A 20,704-nucleotide genomic window follows, 5' to 3' on the forward strand; every position below is an offset into this window, starting at 1 on the left:
CATGCTGAAGGTCGAGGCTTTCATGGCCGGCATCCAAAGTTTCTGTGGGTTTTTTGTGCTAAGTGGCCATGTTCTAGAAGAGTTTATTCCTGTGTTTCCGCGTTCATCTGCGGCTGGCATCTTCAGAGAAAAACCAACAAAAAAGGGTCTTTCCATGTTATATCTTCCTTTAGTAAGAAAGTTTCTATTCAGAAGTCTGGCCCCAGGAACAACAGTGTTTCATTAATGAGGTGTACCTATTATATAATATTACTGTTTTTGTTGGATGCTGGGACTCAAGGTAGCTTTAGAAAAAAGCAAGTAGGCCTGTTACAGACTGCCAAATAAAAGCTGCTTCGGGTCTCTTTGGGTATGCTGTTTTATGATGCTGCACCCTAGAATCGGAAGCTGCACCAAGCTGCCCTCCAGTGCTTAGGATGGAGTGTGGCTTTGGCGCGCGACCTCCGGACTCTTAGGACCCATGCGTCTTTATAGCATACCTCCAAAGAGACCCAACAGCTTTATTTCGGCTCTTACAGGCCTATGTCCCACAGAGCAGAGAAGCATGCGTGGCTAACTCCCAACCCACAAAAAACTAGATGGGCCGCCACGGAGCCTTTACTCCAACCGTTTCTCACCTAGACAGCGCTCGTACGCTTTGCCTCGCAAGCACCAGGTTGCGATGGAGGTGTTGAACGAACTGTCCGGTTCGGAGACTCTTTCTGAGGGCAGGGAGCCCAGGCGCAGGAGGCGCACCATGCCAGTCAATACCTGAAACAAGTGCGTCAAACTAAGTTCTCTTTCACACAACGCATGGTGCTGCTTTAAGTGGCACGTCCCTTCCTAGGGATTATCGGGATTTGTTTTTCATGAGCCGTTCCCATGTGGTTGTCCCTGGGCAATCACCCTGTGCTTGGCTCTTACTCCCAGGGAGTCCCTTAAACTTCCCTTCTAGGATCTCCTATCTCCATCCCACTCCCCCTACTGAGCTGAATGAAACCCTTATCCTGTATCTCCTTGCCACCACCATTCCATGAATTTTCAACAGACTACGTTTCCCAAGCACACACTGAGACTGCTAGGGATGTCTCTAGTTTCTTCCTTGCTAACTTAAAGCAATCTAACTGGAGCTAAGGCCATGTACAGGAGCAGAGAGAGACAGCAGATACTCTTAAGAGTAGTTTCATGAGCCGTTCCGCATTCTTCCGGCGCCGGCCTCACCAATACACTCCCTAGATTCCATAAGATGCAACCATGGCAGTTAAAAGTGGTAATCAAAGGGATCTAGGAGTCTGCCAACTCAGGGCATGTTCAACTCTAAAGACTTTGAGTGTGTAAGAATGGCTCCTCCTGTTGGGTTAAGTGGTCAATGAAGGGCTTGGGAAAGTTACTTTATTTGAACTACAATCTTTGATGCCCACAGCCAGCCATGCTCAGGCTATGGAACACATTCTGAGACCGCGCGTCAGAGAAGTATTAGTAGAGAATTTAAACCCTACCCTGTCAACCCTTCTGAATTCTAGCCAAGCGTGCAACTTTAACACCTGTTGTCTTCCCTGTGACACACAATTTAATAAGGAGGCCCACGCCGGATGCGGTCTGGATCGTCAGTGGCCCCTTACCTTCTTCCATTTTTGCTTTGCGATGAGCATCTGCCGCAGGTGTTTCAGGAGCCCAGGCCACTGAAAGTCGTAAAGGGAGGAATTTCAGACATTTGAGGAATGTTCCGGAGACCCAGCATCTTGAACTCGGGGTGGGGAACGGAACTTCCATTAACTCCCTAAGGAGAAGGGGGGAAACAAGACAGGCATAGAAGCCTGGTGAGGAGGCCTGAGCGCTGTAACTTAGAGACGTCCTAAGCTGTGTAGTTAAACCACCACATACCTAGGGGATTCTGTTGTAGTGGGTGGCTCCTTCGAGTAAGCCGGCTGGAATACACTCCCCAGTTGATGCAATGACTCGGTTGACGTCCCGGAAAGAGATCTGCTTGATGTTCATGAGCTGCCCACAGATCTTGTGAACGGCATCGTTTTCGTGAACACAGATGGCATCGGGAGGACTGGTAAAGGTGCGAGAGGGTCAAGACGGCATTGTATTTCTGCACAATTACCTGAAAAGAAGAGGAATCATTAAAGGAGAGCGCTAAAGGCATCGACTTCATGGGTTTCACCATTTTTCCTCATGGAGGATACAAAACTGTGCTTTGGGGGGGAGCAAAAAGAGACCAGAACTGGAATCTACCTTGAGGGGGCTACACTCCCAGAATCCCCTGGACAGAAGCTAGGGAATCCTAGGAGTTGGGGTCTTCACAAAATTATAGCGTCTCCAAGCAATGGGTGGAGTACACACTTGGTAGGAGACTATCGAAAGGTTCCACATGGGAGTATGACAGCTGGGATACCTTCAGTAGCTTTGGTTCCCTGACATTTGCTCTATTGGTCTCTGAAAGAGCACTGCTTACTACTTAGAAAGTACTAGTCATTCTGAACAAATATATTCCCTGTTGACCCTACAAGGCTCTTAGACCCCCACGAAAATGCTGTTCTTTTCGTTATTCCCACCACATTCACAAATACACTTATAGGAATGTGAAGTAGACGACTCCAGGTTCTGAACTTCTTCTTAAGTGGTGGTGCGGCCACTTAACTCCATGTCTATGTTGGATCTGCGGCATGTTTAACGTACTTGCGCCTTGAGTCCTGGCCTTTGGAAACGCCGGTTAAAATAATAGGATATAATCTATTGAATGGATAATACTAATACGGTTTTTAACAGCACTGCAACATCACCTCACCGGTTCCTAGGGCCAGATGACATGGTTAGCAGGAATGAGTGGGAATGTGTCTTTGAGGCTGTGGTCACAAGGCACCCCAGGCCTGATCCGGTTCCGCCAGCCAGCTCATGATGGTGAGAAATCCACTCAGTCTCCGCATTTCTCGGCCTCTTCCGGACCAAGTTCATGATCGCTTTTTTTGTTTGGGCCATGGACGCAGTAACTAGAACACAAAAAAAGCGAAGTTGGGTATGTATATAGTTGTGACTCCCAAGGAGGACACATGCTCATAGTTCTCCATCATCATGCATTCTCTATTTTTAAGGAGCAAGTTTCATCAGCAGGGTTTGCATTGCTGTCCTCTGAGGCTGAGAGAGCGTGACTTGTCCAAGCTTGCGGTGAGCCATTTTCCTGGTGTGATCCAGATTCGAAATAGACTGCTTTGCTTTCTATATCCCTCGTATTTCTTTGGACTGAACTTTCCAGATGGCTTCCAAAGACGAAGAAAATGGTGAAGGTCTGAAGGAAACCTTGAAGAAGGTGGCTTTTAAAGATGTGGCGGTGTACTTCGCCAAAGAGGATGGCAACTGCTGGACCCAAGCAGAGGGCATTGCATGAGGTGGTGATGATGAGAACGATGAGCATGTGTCCTCCTTGGAGTCTTTCCAGAACATGGCCACATAGCCCCAAAAACCCACAACAAACTATGGATGCCCCATGAAAGCCTTCGACCTCTGGGAAAATAATAGGACTGGCATATCTTTCCAGCATTGATGCCAGCGTATACCCATTTGCCCAGTTGTTCCTGACCCTTGCTTTTGACAGAATTGAGACCGGTGGTCATACGTCCAGCTGCCGACTTGGAAGCAACCGATAAAGTCGTCCGATCACTTTGGGTTCCATGTCCACAAGAACAGCGCGAGCGGCCAGCACTGAAGGGGAAGAAAATGCAAGCCAAATCACGTTTTAAGAAGGAGAGACGAACAAAGAGGAAACAAAAGAAGAAACCAAGGATGATAAAATGTGCCAACGTCTTTCATTCTGTAATACAATGGTCCCTCCACATTCGCTAGGCATCTCCAGGTCCTCTGGCGCAACTCTGTGGTCAACATCTGCCAGAGGTTGATCATAGAGTCATGCTGGAGGACCCACAAATGCCTACAGAAGTGTTTTCTCTAGGAACATCTAAGTCCTCCAGCACAACTCTATGGTCAACTTCTGCGCTGGGGGAATCTAGAAGTTCCTGGAGAGGATATACATATTAATCAAAGCCGCAGATGCGGAAGTGTGGATACAAATAGTTATGCATCCTGGAATTTTGTATGTTCTCAGGCATCGTTTTCCTTGCTTCATCCTTTAGATCCTTTGTTACAGCCTCTACGTTTTACCTTCGACTATCCAAGGGCCATGTCAAAAATCCATATGTTGGCCCCTCGACTACTAACATACCGAGGCCGACTTTAGTCGAGTATATATACAATACCTCCAGGTTTCTCTTCGCTGAAAAAACGTTCTCGCAGGCGGCCTGGTAGGAATCGTTTTCCTTTTGGAACACAGTCCCTGGCCGCTGTGCAGATCTGTGCAGATGGTATCGAACACTTCGCGGGCCGACTTGGTTCCCACATTGCCAAGCTGGATCGTGACGACGACATCCTCCACCTCGGACCTAAAACGAAACGATAGAATAACAGAATCGTAGAGTTGGAGAGAACCCCGAGGGCAATGCAGTCCAAGCCCATTCTGCCATGCAGCAACTCTCTGTCAAAGCATCCCCTTTGACAGATGTCCATCCAACCTCGGCTTAAAGACCTCCAAAAAGGAGACCACCACTTATATATTCATTGTCAGACAGCCCTTACTGTCAAGAAGTTCCTCCTATGTTGAACTGGAATCTCTTTCCTTGTAGCTTGCATCCATTGCTCCTTGTGTCCTGTTCTCTGGAGCAGCAGAAAACAGCTCCCTCCCTCCTCAATAGATGACCTCCCTTCAAACACTTAAACAGGGCTATCATATCATCCTTAACCTTCTCTTCTGCAGGCTAACATACCCAGCTCCCTAAGTCTTAGTAGTTTGAATCCATTGCTCCATTGTGTCCTAGTCTCTGGAGCAGCAAGAAAACAAGCTGCTCCCTCCTCAATAGGACATCCCTTCAAATATTAAAGAGGGCTATCATATCACCTTAACCTTCTTTCCAACAGGCTAAACTATCCCCAGCTCCATAAGTCTCCCTCATAGGGCTTCATGGTTTCCACACACCCTTCACCATTTTCATTGCTCCCTTTGGACACATGGCTCCAGTTTCTCAATGTCCTTTTTGATTGTGGGGCCCAGAACTGGACACAATAATTCCAAGTGAGGCCTGACCAGAGTAGAAAGAGTGGCACTATTACTATTCCTTGATCTAGACACTAGACTTCTATGGATGCAGCTTAAGATCGCATTGGCCTGAGGTCCAAAGATAGACTTAGGTCCAAAACAGACACGGCAGAGATGATCCAGTTTGGAGATGCTTTAAGTGCCTTGGCTCAATGGTAGGGAATTCTGGGAATCCACATCACGAGCCATGTCAAATATAATAATAATAAAATAATAATAAATAATAATATTTATTTATTTATACACCGCTGTTCAGCAAGGCTATAAGTGGCTTACAATTTGTTAATCAACATCAATTATGTGTGGTTAATTAGAGCAGGGTCCGCACTTTTACCATCTCCTGCTAAAAGTAAAGTAATTACCCATGGAATTCTGGGATCTGTAGTTTGCTGAGCACAGAAGAGGGTGAAAAAAGAACTCTCCAGAACTACAAATCCCAGGATCCAAAGCCATGAGATTAAAGACAAAGCCCTGGGATCTGTAGTTTGCTGAAGCACAGAGGAGGGTGAAAAAAACACCTCTCCCAGAACTACAAATCCCAGGATTCCAAAGCCATGGCAGGTAAAAGAGGTGTCAAAACTGCATCTTTTCTTCAGTGCTGAGGCTGCCTCCACTTACAAAGCCCTGGGATCTGTAGTTTCTGAGGCACCCAGAGCCCTCCTTCACCAAAAAACTACAAAATCCCCTCCCATGAATTCTGGGATTTGTAGTTCTCTGTCCAAACTACAAATCCCAGGATCCCACAGGTGTCAAACTGCTTTAGTGCATGGTTTTTTTTACCCACTTGCAGTGCCTCAGTTTCTCCTAAGCCTTCCAGAAATCTACTGTAATAGCATTTCTGTCCCACTCACCTTTAAATCAGGATTTCAGGGTGTTTTTTGATACTGCGCATGCGCCGCGCATTGGTCTGAGTCCCGCCTTAACGAATTTCCTCTTAGTCCCTACTGGCGCTGCTCCCTTTTTGGAGCTCGTTAGGAAGAAGGGCAAGGCTTGGGCTTCCCCGAGAACAGTGCGCATGCGCCTAGAAAAGCCTTGGAGGAGGACATTATCTAACCGATAGGTGGCGCTGGAGTGAGTACTGACGCATGCGCATTGGTTTGGAGGGGCGAAAGGCGCGAGAGTAAGGGAAAAGACGCGATTTGGGCGTTGGTCGCCTGCGCAGTGGGAGGTTAGTGGTGGGTTTTGCGCCTGCGCAGTGGCTCCTCCGAGGCCCGCGCAGGCGCAGTATGTGGGGAGGGACCTTGCCGCCCCCGGGCGATGGCGGCCGTCATGGCGGCGCTGGGGCTGGCGCGTGGGCCCATGAGGCGCCCCTCGGCTCCCGAACCTCGCCTTCGCCCTTCTCCTCCGCCTCCTCCGGAGGGCAAAGGGGCAGCCGCGAGGGCGAGGCCATGGGGGGCGCTTCGACATCGACCTGGACAGCCTGAAGAGGCCGTTCGGGACGAGGAACTGGAGGAAGGAGTGAGGAAGGCCCAGGAAGGGAACCCCGGGGAGGGCAGGGGCCACAGGGTTCCCATGGGAAGCCTTCCCCAAGGACTCTCATGGACAAATAGTCCCCAATGGTTCCCATGGAAAGTATGGTTTCCATATGGGCAAGCCTCCTCTAATGGTTCCCTATGGGCAAATAGTCCCCAATGACTCCCTATGGGAAAGTATGGCTTCCCTATGGGCAGCCTTCCCAATGGTTCCCTATGGAAAGCCGTTCTCAAGGTTTCCCTATGGGCAAATGTCCCCATGTTTTCCCTATAGGAAAGTATGGTTTCCTTATGGGCAAACCTTCCCCATGGTTCCCTATGGGCAATAGTCTCCAATGGTTCCCTATAGGAAAGTATGGTTTCCATATGGGCAAGCCTTCCCCAATGGTTCCCTATGGGCAAATAGTCCCCAATATTTCCCTATAGGAAAGTATGGTTTCCATGGGCAAGCCTTCCCCAATGTTCCCTATGGGAAGGGTTTCCCCACTGTTTCCCCATGGTAAGCATTCAGTAAGGATCTCTATGGGCAAGTATGGTTCCCTATGGCCACCATTCGCCAATGTTTCCCTATGGGCAAATATTCCTCAGTGTTTCCCTATGGGAAAGTATGGTTCTCATGGGCAAGCGTCCCCAGTGTTTCTCTGGGGATGTGTTCCCCAACGTTTCCCATGGGGCAAATATTCCTCAATGTTCTCTATGGACAAGTATGGCTTCCCTATGGGCAAGTGTTCCCCATGGGTTCCCTATGGGAAAGTACGCTGCAACCACTATGCCATGCCTACCCCTTATTATTTATCACAGTCACTATTGCTATTACATTCAAGTAAGGGCTTTTTGCCTCTTAAGGCTAATTCTTTCATTCCTTGCTACCTTTTCCACGGAGTGTTGCATACTATTCTTTTCTTTGAGATCGTCGCACTATTATATTGTTGCTTCTCTGCACTTACTGCACTGTTAGGCCTGTTGTTACTATACACTGCTCCCTCGGGTTACGAAATTATTCGTTCCGGCCGCTTTCGTAACCCGAAAAGCCTTCGTAAGCCGAAATGCCATAGGCGCAATGGGGAAAAGCCGCGATTCCGTGCGAAAAAGCCAAAAAAGCACCAAAGTTTTTTCGTAACCGAAAAACATCGTAACCGGAACAATTATTTCCTATGGATTTTTTCGTATCCCGGAAATTTCATAACCTGGGTATTCGTATCCCAGATCACATGTACTTCATAGTATCTCCTCTTCGCTGGGTTAGGGGCACAGGACCCCCGTGAATGTGGAGAAATGCATACAACAAAACTAGAAACCCTCTCTAGGAATCCCTAGGTCCTCCAGTGCAACTCTATGGTCAACATCCAACAGATTGACCATAGATTGCGCTGGAGGAGCACAAATGCCTAGCGAAGTGTTCTCTCTAGGAATCTAGGTCTCCAGTGCAACTCTATGGTCAACATCCAACAGACATTGACCATAGAGTTGCACTGGAGGAGCTACAAATGCCTAGCGAAGCGTTTCTCTAGGAACTAGTCACCAGGGCAACCTATGGTCAACATCCGACAGACATTGACCATAGAGTTGCCTGGAGGAGCTACAAATGCCTAGCGAAGCGTTTCTCTCTAGGAACTAGGTCCTCCAGGGCAACTCTATGGTCAACATCCAACAGACATTGACCAAGAGTTGCACGGGAGGAGCTACAATGCCTAGCGAAGCGTTCTCTCTAGGAATCTAGGTCATCCAGGGCAACTCTATGGTCAACATCCGACAGACATTGACCATAGAGTTGCGCTGGAGGAGCTACAAAATCTAGCGAAGTGTTCTCTCTAGGAATCTAGGTCCTCCAGTGCAACTCTATGGTCAACATCCAACAGACATTGACCAAGAGTTGCACTGGAGGAGCTACAAATGCCTAGCGAAGCGTTCTCTCTAGGAATCGAGTCATCCAGGGGCAACTCTATGGTCAACATCCGACAGACATTGACCATAGAGTTGCGCTGGAGGAGCTACAATGCCTAGCGAAGTGTTCTCCTAGGAATCTAGGTCCTCCAGTGCAACTCTATGGTCAACATCCAACAGACATTGACCATAGAGTTGCACTGGAGGAGCTACAAATGCCTAGCGAAGCGTTCTTCTCTCTAGAATCTAGGTCCTCCAGGGCAACCTATGGTCAACATCCGACAAACATTGACCATAGAGTTGCTCTGGAGGAGCTACAAATGCCTAGTGAAGTGTTCTCTCTAGGACTAGGTCCTCCAGTGCAACTCTATGGTCAACATCCAACAGACATTGGACCATAGAGTTTGCGCTGGGAGCTACAAATGCTTAATGGACGTTCTCTCTAGGAATCTCTAGGTCCTTCATGAGACTTTTGGTTACAGTTGACCATAGAGTTGAATTGGAGGACCTAGATATTCCTAGAGGACACTTAATAATCAAAGCCGCAAATGTGTCCTTTACTGTACTCTATCTAAGAGCCCCTCTTGACCTGTCTAGAGTTCAATCCAGACCAATGTTTTACTTGCTATATTGAACAAGGAATTGCTTTCAGAAAGTCAGGGTTATTGGTTGCCTCTTACTCTGGACATACAGTACAGTAGTACTGTATGTGTTCATCACCTTTAGTAGTCTTAAAGAGACTCCTCTTCTCCATCAGTTTCCCTTTTGTTGTTGTTGTGTGCCTTGAAGTTGCTTCCGACTTATAAGGCTATGGCCCTACCCTGGGGCTTCCTTGGCAAGATTTGCCATCTAAATTAGTAGCTGTCACCTTATGCCTTGTAAAAAGTGTAAACACAAGGTGGCTTGATAAAATGCGGTTGTGACAAGGAGCCTTGTTAACACCTACAGAGCTCAATGCCTTATCGGCTTTTGGGTGGGTCCCTCGAGGGACTTCCTAGATGTCGGATAACTTCCAGTGAGATGAAGTTGGCTGTAGTTTAGGGAAGCTGAAGCAGCAAGGTCCAAAACACTGCACAAAATCATCCGGTTTGAGACCTCTCTAGCTGCCCTGACTCAGTGCTAGGGAATTCTGGGAATTGTAGTTTACTGTGGCACCAAAGAAGGCTAAATGTCTCACCCCAGGATTCCCCAGCATTGAGCCTGGGCAGTTAAAGCGGTCCCAGACTGGGTTATTTCCGCAGTATGTTTGGGACCCAAGTAAAACTAAAAAGGTCAGTTCTTGCCCCAAGGAACTTACATCTAAAATAGTTTGAAAGATAGAGTTCCTGCATGGCAGAATGGGGTTGGACTGGATGGCCCTTGTGGTCTCTTCCAACTCGATGATTCTATGATCTACGCCCCGTTAATATAAAGGTGTTGGGAGGTTAACCTAAGAAGTGAGTAGTAAGGGAATCCACGCTACCAATACAAGCACGGTGCACCTTTCTCATCCGTCGGAGTTTAGTTCTGGGACCTCTGTGGATTGGGAAAACCCCCGGAGCTCAAGCCCATAGTAACCAATGGGTGGCACAATGAATGCCACCCATTCAGACTTTCCAACTTCAGAATCATTTGCAAGAATGATCTTTGGACTGAGACATTCATAGGGGAGCAGGTTGTACTGAAGATGGAAGAGATGGTTAAGTGGAAGGCAGGAGGATTTTTGCCTTGGATGGCAAGGAAGGGGAGCCTCTCCATAAAATGAGGCCCTGTCACCTCTAGTTTTAGCAGTAGATACAGTTATAAACTATACCAGGCTAGGATCTCTGCACCTATTTGCCAGGTTGATTTCCATGGGAGACATAGGTTGGCAATCCTGTTGGTGGCTTTCGCATGTGTAAGTTCCCTTATGTAAGTGGGTGGACAGTTGCAGGTTATGAAGGTTATGAAAGCAGAGTCCTGCATGCCTGGCAGATTGCATAGTGTTGAATAATATGCCTCAATTATATAGTTGCATTTGTGTTGTATATCAGTGTGCATTGGTTGTGCAACATCACAGTTCTGCAACAAGGTAGTATAGCACGACCAAGGCATAAAAATGAGCATAAGGTAATGCTACCTCTCCTTGATGTGAGATCTTTGCCTTTTGTCTCCGTTGTTCAAAGCAAGGGCAGTTCCTTTGTGACCTAGCCTTTGCCGCATACAGAAGAAGATGCTTCTGAGCTTCGAAAACTCGTGTCCTATATTTTGAACCGTTTGGGCGGCTTTAAGAAAGATGTCACCAGAGTATTTGTCTAGGTTTGTGTGGAGTTTGCTATACTTTTGTGCATGGTCCACATGGCTACCTCTGGGTATACACTCAGTTGGAGTTAACCATAGAATCATAAGAGTTGGAAGAGACCCCCAAGGGCCATCCAGTCCAACCCCTTTATTCTGCCATGCAGGAACTCTCAGTCAAAGCATCCCCATTGACAGATGGCCATCCAGCCTCTGCTTAAAGACCTCCAAGGACGGAAACTGACCATGGTTAGTTAAAAGATTGGGAGGCATATTGTTCAGGCAAGGTGCCACTCTTTTAACTTCCCCCAGTTACATGGATCTGGTGCCTCTTGCAGACTTGTACTTTCAATGCTACAGCCTTGGGGCTTTCCTGAAGGTCCGCTCAGCCACCAGATACATTATAAAACAGCTGTAATAGGGAAGAAGGGTCAGGAAAGCCTCATTGCACAAGCAGACATCTGCTGGCACAGCTCTGGATGTGATCTCTGTACCTGCCGTTGTGTGAGTAAGGTGGGCATTGAATAAATAGCAACGAAACTGATTTTTATTGTATAACATAGTAATGTAAAAGGGGGAAACATTGCTGGTGGCTAGGTAGGAGTTGGAAAAGATTTGGTTTACAGAGTTAAATGTGCGACTAGGCTTTGTGCAAAATGGGGCAACAGTGCAGTTGGCGAAAGAGTGTCGAGTCCCTGTCTGCTGCTGCTCTGAGGATTTGGCAACTCTCCTGTCGAATGCCGTGGAGCTTCCTCAGAAGCTCAGCATAGGAATTACCATATCCCCTTGCGCTGACTGTGCTTATGTAAGCTCTCTCTGCAGCCTTTCGGGGCTGTCGCATCTTAAAAGCTCGGGTTAATGTTTAAGCGGCACTTGTAACACTTTCTAAACTGTCTGCTATACACAGCGGTGTTAACCTTTTCAAAACCCTTTTGTCTTTCAGGGTCACTTGAGCGAAAGCATGGACCACGGCGGAGTTGGCCCATACGACCTGTAAGTATGTAAAAGAAAAATTGATAGTCAGGACAGGTAGACTTTCAGAGAACAGCAAAACAGTTTGCCATGAAGCCAGGCTGCAGCAACAATAAACCTCTGTACAACTAAATGACTGCCTTGAGCAACAGTGAGGTGTCTGGATTGTTGCAGGTTCTGTAGCCTGATCCCGTAGTGCAGATCCTATATTCATTGAACTCAATGAAAATATCATGCTAATAAGCTATTTCTCCCTGCCAACTTTTGTTTTTAAGGCTACCATGATTGTGTACCTCTCTCTTTTTTTAGTGGCATGGAACATTGTGAAAAGTTTGAGATTTCAGAAACGAGTGTGAACAGAGGTCCTGAAAAGATACGCCCCGAATGCTTTGAGTTGCTACGTGTTCTTGGGAAAGGTGGCTATGGAAAGGTGAGCAGTCCTGAAATCCTGGCCTACTGTGGTGGAGTCAGCTTGGGTTGTGTTCTTGCGGTTGTCTGCAAAACGTCTTGGATTTAGTTCCTGGCACCTTGGAAAAGATCTCGATGGCCTGTTACAGACTGCCAAAATAAAGCTGCTTTGGGGTCTCTTTGGAGGTATGCTGTTTAAATGTGCATGGTCCTAAGAGTCCGGAGGTCGTGCCAAGCCACACTCCATTCCTAAGCACGGAGGGCAGCTTTGGTGCAGCTTCCGGATTCTTCGGATGCATGCATCATTAAACAGCATACCTCCAAAGAGACCCGAAGCAGCTTTATTTTGGCAGTCTGTAACAGGCCTATGCATCTAAATCCCTAAAGGTGCCAGATCATGGAAGCTAAACTGGGTCAGCCAGGGTTAGTACTGGGATGGGAGGCTACCAAGAATACCAACTGCGGTTGGCTAGATTTCAGAGGAAGGAACTGGCAAAGCCACCTCTCAGTATAATGCCCTAAAGAAAATTCATGGGGTTGCATAAGGTGATAGGCGACTTGAAGGCACATACATACACAGAATCCTGGTACTGTGGCCATTTAATGTAGGCAACATTGAATTAGGCCACATGAACCCTTTTCTATATAAATAATGTCCCACCCACTATTTTTTCTGCATTGTTTCCCTGATTATTAATTCATGCTTAGATACATGTGAATTGTATAGGCTGCCCTATAGATAAGCTGTGCAGCTTTTGATGTCTACGGTCAAGTCAGATTCAACTTATGGCATCCCTAGGTTTAGCCATTTCAGTTTAAGTGAGAATTCAGGTGTAGAGGATGAGGAAAGAAGTTCACAGAGGTCCCATGGACTCTGGAAAGATTACGGCGTGGGCATAATCGCTGGTGGTCATGTTTATGCTGTATGCTGTCTGCTTTGCATAGTTGTTGGATAGTTCTGTAATGGTGGTTGCTGTCATAGTCCTGATCCTGTCTTCCATAGTCTCAGAATTAATTGAATCTTGGGGCCGAACAGACAGGTCAAAATGAAGCTGCTTCGAGTCACTTTGAAGGTATTCTGTTTAAATGATGCATGCATCTTAAGAGGCCAGAAGCCATGCCAAAGCCATGCTCCAGTACTAAGGACTGGAACGCAGCTTTGGCACAGCTTTGGCCGCTTAAGATGCGGGTGTCATTTAAAACAGCACACTCCAAAGTGACGAAAGCAGCTTTATTTTGGCCTGTCTGTTGGATGCCATAGATTCATAGAATCGTAATTGTTCTTAAAACACTCTGTTACTGTATATACTGATGATGCTATATTATATTTATATATAAGGGTACGATAGTAACCATCTTGTGAGAGTCCTGTTACTGAAGATGACTGATATATTCGCTCCTAAATTCATGGTGACCCAAGGTAGGGAAGCATGTGGCCCTGAAGTTGATCTTGGACTATATAGTCCATATTACTTCGCCATTGGCTGTTATGGCTAGGACTGATGGGAATTGTAGTTCTGCATGTGGAAGGCCCATAAGTTCCTATACCGCTGATTTGAGTATACGACTGCAGAGTAGCAGCTGGTAAGGAACCTGGCCCTGTGCCGTGTAAGAAACCGTCTTGGCAGTGTCTCTGGTTGTTTTATTTCATCAGCAAGTTAAAATCCACGGCCTGTTTCTGTCAAACGCCGACTGTGAAACATAAACACGTACCACATGGTGACTGCTAATATTCAGGTATTTTAATAACACATTTAGTAATTTTATTTTAAAACATGTTTTTTGGGCAGGTGTTTTCAAGTTCGGAAGGTGACAGGAGCGAACACTGGTAAAATATTTGCCATGAAGGTGTTAAAAGGTGAGTTGATGGTTTTTTTGTTTAATTCAGCTACAAAAAGGGCTTCATGTAATTAAACTGTGTACTTCTCTTCTTTTTTGAGAACAGCCACCAGTAACAATCGGTTTGTCTGTTCTCAGATGCTGCGAAATTCCATATTTTTGCGCATGGGTGAAATCTTTGGGGCCCTGCTCATTTCCTTTCAAACACTGATTGAAGGTCAGGTAGCATTCAAACAAGCGTTCTCATTTACTGCTTATCATAACATAGAAGATAGCAAACACGGCAGGATCTTTGAGTTGCCTTTAGACGTGTTTTCCAGCGCTCATCAATCTTTGCAAAGAAATTGCTCTGGATGGTAATCCACCTGAGACGTGAACCACTTAATCCCATTGGTGGAGATGGACGGGATTTAAAGAGATACATAACGATGTGATAGATCTTGTCCTTTGTCATTTATGCTTTTTAACAAATGAGGGGGAGCGTGTAAGGAATAAAACAAGAGTTTATAGTGCCAGAGGAAGAATCCTTGGAGTATGGTAAAATGAAAGAATAGCGGCAGGACCAATAGGAACTATTCAGATTTGAACTGTAATCGTAAGCCAAGAAATTGCCAGAACACGGCCTATGTGAGAATGAGTGATGTGATAATAATCCCCATATACTGGCTATAAGGTGACCTCATGTATAAGTCGAGGGCAGTTTGGGGGCCAAAAGTATGGATTTTTTATATGACCCTGGATAGTCGAGAGTAAAACTTAGGGGCGTGTAGCAAGGATCTAAAGATGAAGCAAAGGAAAACAGTGCCAAAGAACTACAAATCCCAGCAAGAATAACTTTGTGCTCACTTTAAAGGCTGGATGGATGAGAGAATAGGGGAGGTCAGTGCTTCCAGAACAAATTGTACTTTTTTTCACCCGGGATGGTTTTTAAAAATGAGAGTTACGTACAGTGCCTATATTGAGCCCATGGATAAGCCTTTGGGTTGGCTTTAAAGAGCATGCCAACACACTGACTATCTTTAGGTTTAGACACTGTGTTCAAACTATAGAGCAAGCTCTGTGCTTTATCTGCACCTGTCCACGAGTTACTCTTTATTCTCAGATAGATCTTAAGCATGAGGCGTATGGTCTCCCTCTCTTTCTGCTGCCTTCTAACCTTTCCTAACATCATTGTCTTTTCTAATGATTCATGCTTCTCATGAAGTGGCCAAAGTACGACACCCTCAGTTTAGTCATTCTGGCGTCCGAGGGACAGTTCGGGCTTGTTTCTAGAAATCCATTTGTTTTCTTGATCGTCCATAATATCCTCAGCAACTTCTCGCACACATCCTAAATGATTTTTTTTCTTTCTATCGTCCTTTTCACTGGTTTCGCAGTGGGAGAAGGAAGGAGCATGTTTGTTTGGATAGCTTGCTCCTGGTCTGATAGGACACTTTTTAAGGCAAGGGAAAAAGTGTCATTTGGATGCCATTAGAGTGAATGTAAGAGCAACCCATCCAAAAATGTTTGTCCTTTCCCCCGGAATGAAGGTTTTGAGGTAAGATCACAATTCTTTCTGTAATGTAAATTTATTATAGAACATGGCTTTACTATTGATTTGTTGGCTTCCGTAGGCCATGAGTGTTGGAATGCAAAGAGATACAGCTCAACGAAAGCAGAGCGGAACATCTTAGGAAAGGTCAAACATCCCTTCACGTTGATTTGATTATGGCCTTTCAGACAGGTGGAAAACTACTACCTCATTCTTGAGTATCTCAGTGGTAAGGATGCCATAAATTCAGACGGCACCTTTGGGGTGGGGGGGGGGGGAGGCGCGGGGAGAGTGCCAGAACTCCCAGAGCAAGGGGAAACCAAAAGAAGCAAAAAAAACCAGAGCGGCCAAAAAGGAGCCAGAGGGAGGTGAGGGGCAGAAACAAACCCAAAAGGAGACTGGATGAACACGGTGGAGGTAGTGGGCATGCAATGGGTTACACAGCAACACAAGTGGCCTGACAGACGTGCAAAAAACGCTGCTCGGGGCCTGGAGTATGCTGAAAAATGATGCATGCATCCTAAGAACCCGGAAGCTTGCACCAAAGCTGCACTCCAGTGCTGAGAATGGAGTGTGGCTGGCGGCGAACCTCCGGACCTTAGGACCCAGGCATCATAAATAGCATACCTCCAAAGAGATCTGAAGCAGCTTTATTTGGCAGTCTGTACAGCCATTGAGATAATGGCCAGTGACTAGTCTCCAAACAGAAATGTTGCAGCCTGACATCTAGCTATTGACCATTGTCCTGGGTTGCAATAGAGCAAAACCCCCAAAAATGGAACGGTCGGTATCACTAAAGGTGGGCAGGAAATGTAACGTCGGGTGGGAAAAGTAAATAAAAGTCATTCTCTCAGTGAAACGATGTAGAAGTGCACACTTGCTATTAAAAAATGTAGGGGAGAGAAGAAGTTGAACGTAGTAGGAAAGGAAGTTGAAAACCACAGGAAATACTAGGTGCTGTGTAAGCTATTCTCGCAAGGAAGGATAGTGGCAAACCACCCCAATGATTGCTGCCTAAGAGACACCTATGAAATTCATGGGGGTCCACCATAAGTCTACAGGTGACTTTAGGGCACAACACTGCGTACAGGCCATTCATACTGCTTTTCACTTTAAGTGTAACCAGGAAAAGGAGCTATTCCTTATGTCTTTTTTCCCAACGTAGGAGGAGAACTGTTTATGCAGTTGGAGAGAGAGGGGATATTATGAAGAACACAGCTTGGTAATAGAAATTTGGCCGGCTCTCAAGTCATGTGAGAAGGTGAGATGGGGTTCATTGGTTGCATAATTTGTTACTTAACAATTGAGTGTTAAAAATGACAGTTTGGGACAGTTGTTGTTCACACAAAACATGGGTCTGGCATGAAGTCTGGGCTGACAAACTATAATATTGTCCCCCCTTCAAGTGAGTGGATGGAGCATGAAGGGGACCAGTCAAAACAGCTGTATATTTTGGGATTGGTGGACACATTAGAGCTTGAAATCGTGTTTGGGGTCTAAACTGTGGTAGTGCAAACCACGGTTTGGTGTGATATCTGGACATTGAATAGCACAGACATGTGAAAGGAAATGCAAGTTTATCCCCCTTTCTGTCCTAAAGCAAATCTTTGCTTGCGCTTCTATCTTGGCTGAACTCAATGGCTTGGGACATCTGCACCAGAAGGGGATCATTTATCGAGATCTAAAGCCAGAAAACATCATGGAATCATCAAGGTTAGAAATACAACATCAGGCGGATGCCAGCCAGGAAAATGGCATCTTGAGTGCTCATCACTTTGATGTGATTAGAAGGCGACTTGGGATTCATTTCCATGCTCAGTTCAAATGCTGTTAGTGATCTGGCCAACCGTGTGTGTGTGTGTTAAGGGGATCTTATTCAAATCAGTGTGGTGTTGTACGGAATTAGATAAACATGTAAATCTTTATGGTGATCTGTATGAGCAAGACAGTCTCTGCTGTAGCGGTCATAAACTCTGCCTGAAGAAACACTCTGAGTTAAAACATTTTACGGGGCATGACAGGGGTAGCGTGTCCGGTTGTTGCTCTTGACATCTCAGCGGTTTGATACCATAACCATGGTATCCTTCTGGCGCCCCTGGCAGAGGTGTAATGGGGGCTAACATTTACAGGAAACCGCTGGGAGAGATCATGGGAGTCATGGGGCGCGGGGTTATCAGTACGCTGATGACAGCTGCTCTATGTTCCGACTGATGCAGTGACTGGGGGATGGCATCTCCCCTCATCGTGGGCCTGTCTGGAGTCGGTAATGTGGCTGAGAGGGAAAACCGACTCAGTCTGAATCCAGAGAAAACGGAGGTTCTCGTGATTGTTTGTCTCTGGCCTAGGGATGGCGGTGGTTACACCGTCCTGAACGGGATCACGCTTCCTGTGAAGGCCTCGGTACGCAATCTGGGGGTGCTCTTTGACTCGCACTCCACCTCACTTCTCAGGTGGATGGTGACGGTCAGGAGCACTGTTATCAGCTTTGGCTGATGACGCCACTGTGTCCCTACCTGGACCAGAGGAACCTTGAACGGTAGTACACGCTCTGGTAAACTTCTCGCTTGGATTTCTGCAATGCACTCTACATGGGGCAACCCGTGTACCATACCAGAGAGCTGCAGTTGGTGCAGAATATGGCAGCCAGGCGGGTCACTGGCATAGCCAGGGCCAGTCAATATAACACCAGTGCTTAAAGGTCTGCACTGGCTGCCTATTCGCTTCTGGTGCGTAAATCCAAGGTGTTGGTCATACCCTATAAAGCCTTAAATGGCTTGGGCCCAGGAATCCTTGAGGCCCGCTCTCCCCATACAATCCGCCCCACACTCTCAGAACATCTGGGCAGCAGCTGTTGAGGGTTTCCAGGGGGTAGATTACCTCTACTTTCAATAGAGACCTTTACCATCTCGGCCCCTACCCTCGGAACTCCCTGTCCATTGAGCTCCGCTCGGCCACCCCCTGGCCCAATTCAAAAAGGGGCTGAAGACTTTTTATTCAAACAAGCATTCCCTGATGTAAGCCCCAACTAAATTCTCCCTCTCTCACTCGCAGTGGCAAGTTGGCGTGAGTGTTTTTAGCAGATTTGTTTGTATTTGTATTGTATTTCATGTATTTTATGATTGTTGTACAACGCCCTGATTAAGAAGGGCGGTATATAAATATAAAATTTTTATGTTATTATTATTTATTAATTCTGCCCAACAGTTTAAGACCCTGGGAGACAGCTAAGTGTTGTGATTTTTCTGGCTACTGTACCAATCATGCCATATAATTAAAATATTCTCATGTTTTAAGGTGTTTGCTTGTAATTATTTAGACCACTATACTTGGAACTACCATTTCTTGTGAACACTTGAGAATAAGGGTTGAGAGTTTGACTAGGTTACTGGAAAACCAAGGTTTGAATCTCTGTTTACATTGGGCAATGTCACCATCTGTCAGCCTCAGCAGTATAAGGCAATAGTGAACTCCTCTGAGTAAGTCTTGCCAAGGAAACCTCATAATTAATTTTGCCTTAGGATTGGCATTAGTCGAAACAACTTGAAGGTACACAACAGCAACCACCACCGATGGGACACACAACACTATGTCGGATATGATGCTTTGCTCTCAAATTGCTTCTTTGTCTTAACAACAACTGAGTTAACACACCCCCTCCAATTTTGATTTTTTTGTTCCTTTTTAGGTCACGTTAAGCTTACAGATTTTGGGACTGTGCGAAAGAATCCATTTCATGATGGGAACGTGTTCACACATAACATTCTGTGGAACATATGATATAAATGGTGAGCCCAAGCATGATGAAACAGAAAAGTAATTAAATCTGGTTCTGGGGGGGTAATGGATAAACTTTACTTTCTACTAAAACGTTTGGCTTGATGTTGTGGTGTGGGTTTTTTAAACCTAACCTCTCATAAGCCTCAGAGCAAGTTTTCAGTATATATTTATGGGTTTTGTATGTTAGGAGGATCTGTAACAATGTCTAAAGGTAACTATTCCCAACCCTGAGCATGCCTTTTGGAGGGCATTAATATTAAGAAAGGCAAAAATGGAGTTGAATCGTAAGAGTAACTGGTCTAGTTGAAATGGGGTGGAGAAGAACAGTTGTACCAATAGCTTAAGTATGTGTCATTGATCTAAATAGCTACTTAATCTTTCCTTAAATACAGGTTCTCAGCTTAGTACTTGCTTATATTCTTATATTAAGTGTCCATACATGAGCTATACCAATGTACTCAGTAGCTCTTCAGCCCAAGTAAGTTGTGGTTGGTTTATAGATGCTTATACTGAGCCGTTTGTGAACACATGTGATGTTGTTTGGTAACCTGTGGCGTTTCGTTAGATCAATGTAAACCAGTGCTTGATAAGAGTCTAAGGGCCTGTTACAGAGACTGCTAAAAAATAAAGCTGCTTCGGGTCTCTTTGGAGGTATAGCTAGTTTAAAAAATGATGCATGCATCCTAATGAAGACCGGAAGCGGTGCACCAAAGAGCTGTCACTCCAGTGCTTAGGAATGGAGTGTGGCTTTGGTGCGACCTCCGGTAACTCTTAGGAGCCCATGCGTCAATTTAAATAGCATACGTTCCAAAGAGACCTGAAGAGCAGTTTATTTTGGCAGTCTGTAACAGGCCTAGGAATCCCGAATGTAATGAATTAGTCTCATTGCGCTTGGGGGCAGGTACTGTTTAACACCTTCAGCAACCCACAAATATCAACGTCTTTATGACTTGTCGATCAGAGGCAAAGACAGTCTGTTGAAAACGTTGACCCCTGAAACAAATTTGCAACGTGAATTTGAAATTCTGAACTTGGTCTGATATGAAAGCAGGTCAGTTTTTTTCAAAATAATAAAGGCTAAGTGCTTTGTGAATCATAAGTTGTGTACCAGCTTGGGCGTGCAGGTACATAAACAATGTGTAACACCTGGTTATCTGGTGGTGCAACTGTAGGAGGGATGTTTGCATCGAGAGTTGAGTCAAATACCTAACTGTCAGGATTGCTACATTCCCAGTGACTTGTTTTTGATTTGGACCTGATATCAGTCAGAAGTTGAAGTGATATTGAGAGAAAGGTCAAAGCTTCATGCTTAGGAGAGACGTGTTGTGAAGCATGGATATAATGAGATCAATAAACAATAACTGCTTTGGTCTGGTTCACGTTGAAGTCAGCATCTGTTTCACGACCCAGACAAAATAGTTACAACAGTATCTCTCA

General features: G+C 45.8%; 1 protein-coding gene across 1 annotated transcript in view; it reads left to right on the forward strand.

Annotated features, from left to right (window-relative positions):
- RPS6KB1 (ribosomal protein S6 kinase B1) overlaps positions 1 to 20,704 on the forward strand; it is a 152,713-nt gene that overhangs the window by 126,937 nt on the left and 5,072 nt on the right. Inside the window, exons 2-3 of the mRNA XM_042442711.1 lie at positions 11,684 to 11,733; positions 12,022 to 12,142. Of these exons, the coding sequence (XP_042298645.1) occupies positions 11,684 to 11,733; positions 12,022 to 12,142 (171 nt within the window). The remainder of the gene's footprint in view (positions 1 to 11,683; positions 11,734 to 12,021; positions 12,143 to 20,704) is intronic.

This window comes from Sceloporus undulatus, chromosome 11, assembly GCF_019175285.1.
Source record: "Sceloporus undulatus isolate JIND9_A2432 ecotype Alabama chromosome 11, SceUnd_v1.1, whole genome shotgun sequence".
In the NCBI taxonomy this organism is placed as follows: Eukaryota; Metazoa; Chordata; class Lepidosauria; order Squamata; family Phrynosomatidae; genus Sceloporus; species Sceloporus undulatus.